General features: G+C 54.0%; 1 protein-coding gene across 1 annotated transcript in view; it reads left to right on the forward strand.

The window, feature by feature from the left end:
• ERBB2 (erb-b2 receptor tyrosine kinase 2) overlaps positions 1–6,527 on the forward strand; it is a 29,954-nt gene that overhangs the window by 12,374 nt on the left and 11,053 nt on the right. Inside the window, exons 8-15 of the mRNA XM_002929355.4 lie at positions 1,197–1,316; positions 1,578–1,704; positions 3,301–3,374; positions 3,463–3,553; positions 3,749–3,948; positions 4,326–4,458; positions 4,547–4,637; positions 5,330–5,490. Coding sequence (XP_002929401.1) covers positions 1,197–1,316; positions 1,578–1,704; positions 3,301–3,374; positions 3,463–3,553; positions 3,749–3,948; positions 4,326–4,458; positions 4,547–4,637; positions 5,330–5,490 — 997 coding nt within the window. The remainder of the gene's footprint in view (positions 1–1,196; positions 1,317–1,577; positions 1,705–3,300; positions 3,375–3,462; positions 3,554–3,748; positions 3,949–4,325; positions 4,459–4,546; positions 4,638–5,329; positions 5,491–6,527) is intronic.

Below are 6,527 nucleotides of genomic sequence, written 5' to 3' on the forward strand. Positions count from 1 at the left end.
CCTGTCCCTGTCCCCCTCCTCCCCCCAGGCCTGCCTTCACTTCAACCACAGTGGCATCTGTGAGCTGCACTGCCCAGCCCTGGTCACCTACAACACGGACACGTTCGAATCCATGCCCAACCCTGAGGGCCGATACACCTTCGGTGCCAGCTGTGTGACCGCCTGTCCCTGTGAGTGCCAGGGAGAAGTGTGCGTCCGTCATTTGGCTGGGAGGGGGTTGGTTTATGTAAACGGGGGTGCACTGCGAGCACTGTCTGCCTCTTGTCCCGGAGAGCTGGTCACCACACTTCGTGTCCAGCTGCCTCGTGCTTTCGACGGCTGTGGAGGAGGGCGGCCAAGAGCAGCCGCTAAGAGCCCGGGCTCAGGAGCCAGGCTGCCTGGGTTTGAAACCTGGCTCTACCCTATTCAGGTCATGTGACCTGCCTGCTGTACCTTCATGTTCTCATCTATAAAATGGGGACAAAGTAGCCCCGACCTCATAAGGTGGTTATAACGTTTGAATGAGTCCAATAATTTCTAAAAGATTTATGTATTTATTTTTTTTGGGGGGGGTTAGGGGCAGACGGAGAGAGTCTCAAGCAGACTCCCTGCTGAGCGTGGAGCCCGATGCAGGCTGATCTCAAGATCCTGAGACCATGACCTGAGCAGAAATCAAGAGTCGCTTAACCCACAGAGCCACCCAGGCGCCCCTGAATGAGTTAATATTTGTCAAGCTCTTACAGCAGTGCCTGGCACATACTAAGTACTCCTAAATGCTAATTTTTATTCAGTAGTCTAGATTGATCAGAGTTTTATTTAACAGCTCCCCTATTTATTGACGTGCATTTGGGGACTGACCTTGGACCTGGGGCCCTCTTTCTTCCTGTCATGGGAGACAGGAGTGGGCTCTCGGGTGATAGGTCAAAGTTCAAAATGCAGAGACAGACCATGTTCAACTCCTGGCTTCTCCACTGAATAGCGCAATGACCTTGAGTAATTTCCATAAAAATGCTTTGGTTCCCTCTTGGCCAAATGGAAGTTCAGCTGCCCATCACATAGGGTTGTCGTGAGATGTAAATGAAAGTCAAAGGCACAGACGCACAGTAAGGGCATTTCGGTCTTGGTCGGTACTGTCGTATTCTGTGGGCACGGTGATATTTCTCCCGGTGCGGCGTGAAGGGCCAGGGCCTCTGGACCCACGGTCTACATCTCCTCAGACAACTACCTGTCCACGGACGTGGGGTCCTGCACCCTGGTCTGTCCCCTGAACAACCAAGAGGTGACGGCTGAGGATGGCACCCAGCGGTGTGAGAAATGCAGCAGACCCTGTGCCCGAGGTAACCGCTGGCCACACCCGGAGCCAGTCTGCGCTCTGTCCCTCTGCGCACCCGTCCCTCTTCAGACCCTCCTGGGACCCGGTCCTTTCCTTCCACTGTCTCTGTCCTGGCCCTCCCTGGATTGGTCCCACACGGTCCCCCATATCTCTTGTCAGTGTTCGGTGGGGTGGAGGGGGACTGTGGACAGGGCCCTGGAGTTTGAGGCCCTGGTGCCCATGCGGGGGCTGAGATGGCCCCTTCACCGCCTGCCCCTCCGCACAGTGTGCTACGGTCTGGGCATGGAGCACCTGCGGGAGGCGAAGGCGGTCACCAGCGCCAACATCCAAGAGTTCGCCGGCTGCAAGAAGATCTTTGGGAGCCTGGCGTTTCTGCCAGAGAGCTTCGAGGGGTAAGGGTGTGCGGAGTGAAGCACCCGCGGTCTAGCGGCACCAGGGTGGTCACTGAATCCTGAGCGCCCAGAAGGGGCAGCCTCTCTGGGGGATGCTGGGAGACAGAGGTGGGAGGCCAGAAATGTGAAAGAAGCAGGTGGGGGAGGTGTGAGGACCGGGCGGGGGGTTGCGTTCATACATGACATGTTTGCCGCATACGTGCATTTGTATGGAGGTCAAGCCCTCCGAAGGAAAATTCTCCTTGAGTTCGTACTGGTTTATTCGTAATAGCCATCAGCTGGAAAGAATGCAAATGTCTATGAACAGGTGAAGGGTAAATAGTGCTCTAGCGACACAATGGCATTGTCAGCGATAAAGAGAAACAGACTAGTTATTGGTAGATGACGACAACATGGATGAGGCTCAAAGTTACCACGTTGTGCGAGGTCAGCCGGGCAGGAGAGAGGCCACGGGGCACATGATTCCCTTCACATGAGGCAAAGAATAGGCAAAACTGCTCCCTGGTGATAGAAATCGGAACAGTGGTTGTCCCCAGGGTGGGGGGGACTGGAAGGGGACACAAAGGAGTAATTTCTGGGGTGATGGCAGTATTCTGTGTATCGGTTGGGGTAGTGGGCACATGAGTGAATGCATTTGTCAGAACTCCAAACTGTACGTTAAAACTGTGCATTTTATTGTATGAATTAGATTGCTATAAAAATATGAATTAAAAAAAGAGAAAAATTTCCCTTTAACATTTCCTGCAGCTCTAGTCCCCTTTCCACAGGCAACCACTGCTAACGGCGTGTGTGGGTTCTCCTAGGCCATTTCTCCGTGGATGGACACACGCAGAGAAACGTAGTTCAGTAATTTTGTTGAGGAGGTTGACTTAAAGTGGGAGCTCATGGCGAGCACTGTCTGCCTCTTGTCCCGGAGAGCTGGTCACCACACTTCGTGTCCAGCTGCCTCGTGCTTTCGACGGCTGTGGAGGAGGGCGGCCAAGAGCAGCCGCTAAGAGCCCGGGCTCAGGAGCCAGGCTGCCTGGGTTTGAAACCTGGCTCTACCCTATTCAGGTCATATGACCTGCCTGCTGTACCTTCATGTTCTCATCTGTAAAATGGGAACAAAGTAGCCCCGACCTCACAAGGTGGTTATAACGTTTGAATTAGTTAATAATATTCATGCACTCTTAGAACAGTGCCAGGCAGATACTAAGTGCTCTTAAATGTTAGTTTTTGTCTGTAGTCAGGCTAGATGGGGTTTATATTTAACAGCTTCCCTATTTACTGATGGGTATTTAGGTCGTTTTCAATGTTTGCTCTTACAAACAGTTCTGTGCTGTACGTGTCTCTGGGAACAGGAGCCAGTGTCTGTCTAGGCCACATTCCTAGAAGTAGGATTTCTAGATCAAAGGATATAAATATTGTTTTGACAGACCCTGCCAAACTAAGGGCTGGGCTTTGAAACTCAGGATGAAAACAGCCGGGCTTGATGGGCAAAGGGTTTAAGTAAAGTCATTAATGGAGGCGGCTGGGGGAGGGTGGCTGGGCCAGCTCTGGGGGTCATGCCCACCAGCTTCCTGGCTCTGCTGACTCCTCTCCTAATCCTTCTCCTAGAGACCCAGCCTCCAACACTGCCCCCCTACAGCCTGAGCAGCTCAGAGTGTTCGAGGCCCTGGAGGAGATCACAGGTGGGCTTTGCCTCCTTGCGTCCTGCTCTGACAGGGTTGGGGGTCCTCATCCTGTCCCCACACCCCTAGCCTCCCCCTGTGCCTGCAGGTTACCTGTATATCTCAGCGTGGCCGGACAGCTTGCCTAACCTCAGTGTCTTCCAGAACCTGCGAGTAATCCGGGGACGAGTTCTGCATGAGTGAGCACCGGGAAAGGGGGGGCCGAGGAGCTTCCTGGGGAGCCCGTGGAGAGGCTTTGGGTGTGGTGGGCACTCCTATTCTCTGGGGAGTCCAGCAGTCATGTTTCCACGGGAGTTTGCAGAGTGTGCTGGGACGGGAGGGTGGCCCCTGGTGACAAGGGAGGGTCAGTGGTACAGCCAACACTCCTCCCGCAGTGGTGCCTACTCGCTGACCCTGCAAGGGCTGCGCATCAGCTGGCTGGGGCTGCGCTCACTGCGGGAACTGGGCAGCGGGCTGGCCCTCATCCACCGCAACGCCCGCCTCTGCTTCATCCACACGGTGCCCTGGGAGCAGCTCTTCCGGAACCCCCACCAAGCCCTGCTGCACAGTGCCAACCGGCCGGAGGCCGAGTGCGGTAAGACAGGGAGCCCGGCACCACGTGCTCCCCGTCTGCCAGCACGCAGGGGTGCCCGGGCGCCCCTCGCAGCCGCAATCTCGGGCCCCTGCAGACGGCCCATCCCCGCTGCACCATTCCTGACACGGCTCTGGCTGGCTTGACCTCTTGCCATGGCTTCCGGCTGGGTCCTGTCACACCGCCTTGGCATCCCTGCCTTCCCTTTCCTCTCTGGCCCTGGAACCTCAGCTCTTTGTTTGTCCCGTGTTGCCCAGCACCTGTCCCCACAACTCTGGGCCACAGCCACCGGCCCCCGCCCCAGCCTCCTCCTCCCCTGGGTCACTTGAACCTGGAACCTCCCTCGAGTGTCCCCTCTGATCCCTCCCTCCTCACTGCAGTGGGCAAGGGCCTGGCCTGCTACCCGCTGTGCGCCCATGGGCACTGCTGGGGTCCGGGGCCCACCCAGTGCGTCAACTGCAGCCAATTCCTTCGGGGCCAGGAGTGTGTGGAGGAATGCCGAGAACTGCAGGGGTATGCAGGGAGGGGCGGCGGGCGGCCAGGGAGAGGGCACAGGGGGGCTCCTTCCAGAACCCCCCTCATCAGCCGTCCCCTCTGTCAGGCTACCCCGGGAATATGTGAAGGACAGATACTGTCTGCCATGCCACCCTGAGTGTCGGCCCCAGAATGGCTCAGTGACCTGCTTTGGGTCGGTGAGTTGCTGGGGACTTGAGCTGGGTGGAAGGAAGCAAGGGCAGGATAGAAGCAAGGCCAAGTTGGTCCACTGTCTCAGAAGAGGGCTCTGAGTTCAGACCTGGATCGCGAGAGGGTGGAAAAGTGGGAGGGTGGAAGGAGGCTGGGGACGCTGGGGACTGCAGGAGTCATGTGGTAGACCCCGAAACCCTCGGATTACACGAGGGGCCCAGGGAGGCCTGTGTGCTTGGCTGTGGTTGTGCCAAGGTGGTCAGACCTATGGGCTTAGGCATCGAACTATCTGGATTCGAATCCAGGCCCTGCTTCCAACCTTGGTTTGCTCATCTGTAAAATGAATATTGTATGAGGTGCTACCTCATTGGAATGCAGTAAACATGAACTGAAAATAGGGCTTGGTGCAGGCCCAAGTGCAAGAAAGATTTACTACATATTAGTTACTATTATTACTTGCTGTGGTATCTTAAGTAATACGCTCCCCTGCTGAGCTCCCGGTTCACCTGAAGCCCCAGACCTGGGGCGGGAGACCCAGCAGGGCTGGGCTGTCCCAGGAGCAGAGCCGGGGGTCGGAGGGGGGGAATGGACGGCATGCTGTTGAGTGGCCATGGGAAGCGCGAAGGGGACACACGGGCTGGATCCTGCTGCCCTGGGGGTGTCGGTGCCAGCGCCCTACAAACCCTTCCTCCCCTCCCAGGAGGCTGACCAGTGTGTGGCCTGCGCCCACTACAAGGACCCTCCCTCCTGCGTGGCTCGCTGCCCCAGTGGTGTGAAACCCGACCTCTCTTTCATGCCCATTTGGAAGTTTGCAGATGAGGAGGGCACATGCCAGCCGTGCCCCATCAACTGCACCCACTCGTGAGTCTGAAGGCCTTTTCTGTGGGAAGGAGAGCTTTGTCCCAGGAGCCTTTCTGAGGCTCTTCTCATAAAAGGGAGATAACTCTGCCTTTGCTTATCCTGAGACTCTTAGTTTTGTTTTTGTTTTTGTTTTTTTCTAACCCCAAAAGTAACACGTGTTGTTAAAATTTTTTTTGAAAGATTTTATTTATTCTTTTTTTGTTTTTGTTTTAAAAGATTTTATTTATTTATTGGACAGAAAGAGAAACGGCCAGCAAGAGAGGGAACACCAGCAGGGGGAGTGGGAGAGGGAGAAGCAGGGTTCCCGCTGAGCAGGCAGCCCGATGCGGGGCTCGATCCCAGGACCCTTGGATCACGCCCTGAGCTGAAGGCAGATGCTTAACGACCGAGCCACTCACATGTCCCTTATTTATTCATTTGAGAGAGAGAGGGACAGGGAGAGAGAGAGCACGAGCAGGGGGGAGAGGCAGAGAGAGAAGCAAACTCCCTGCTGAGCCAGGAATTCGATATGGGGCTCAATTCCAGGACCTGGAGATCACGACCTGAGCTGAAGGCAGACGCTTAATGACTGAGCCACCCAGGCACCCCTGTTAAAAATTTTTTAACGAAAACATGGAATATAGATGAATGTCGTTAGTAGTACTGTCCCCACTGTTAATAATTTGTAATATTTTTCCTGTTTTTACCTGTGCACATGCTAACATAACATGTAAAATGTGTTTAAATATATATAATTACTCTTAGTTGTTTGATCTGTTCATATTCTAACATACATGTTATTATATATAAACTATATGTTAATATATATTATTATTTTCTAATTGGTTTTATCTGTGCACATTCTAACACATATATATTTTTTTACTAAAATGGGATCATAGACCATACATACTGTTTGCAAATTGCTTTTTTTCTTTTCTTTTTTTTTAAAGATTTTATTTATTTTTATTTTTGAGAGAGAGAGAGCACAAGCGGAAAGTGGGGGAAGGGACAGAGGCAGAGGGAGAAGCAGGCTCCCCACTGAGCAAGGAGCCCAA

Source organism: Ailuropoda melanoleuca, chromosome 13 (assembly GCF_002007445.2).
Source record: "Ailuropoda melanoleuca isolate Jingjing chromosome 13, ASM200744v2, whole genome shotgun sequence".
Taxonomy (NCBI): Eukaryota; Metazoa; Chordata; class Mammalia; order Carnivora; family Ursidae; genus Ailuropoda; species Ailuropoda melanoleuca.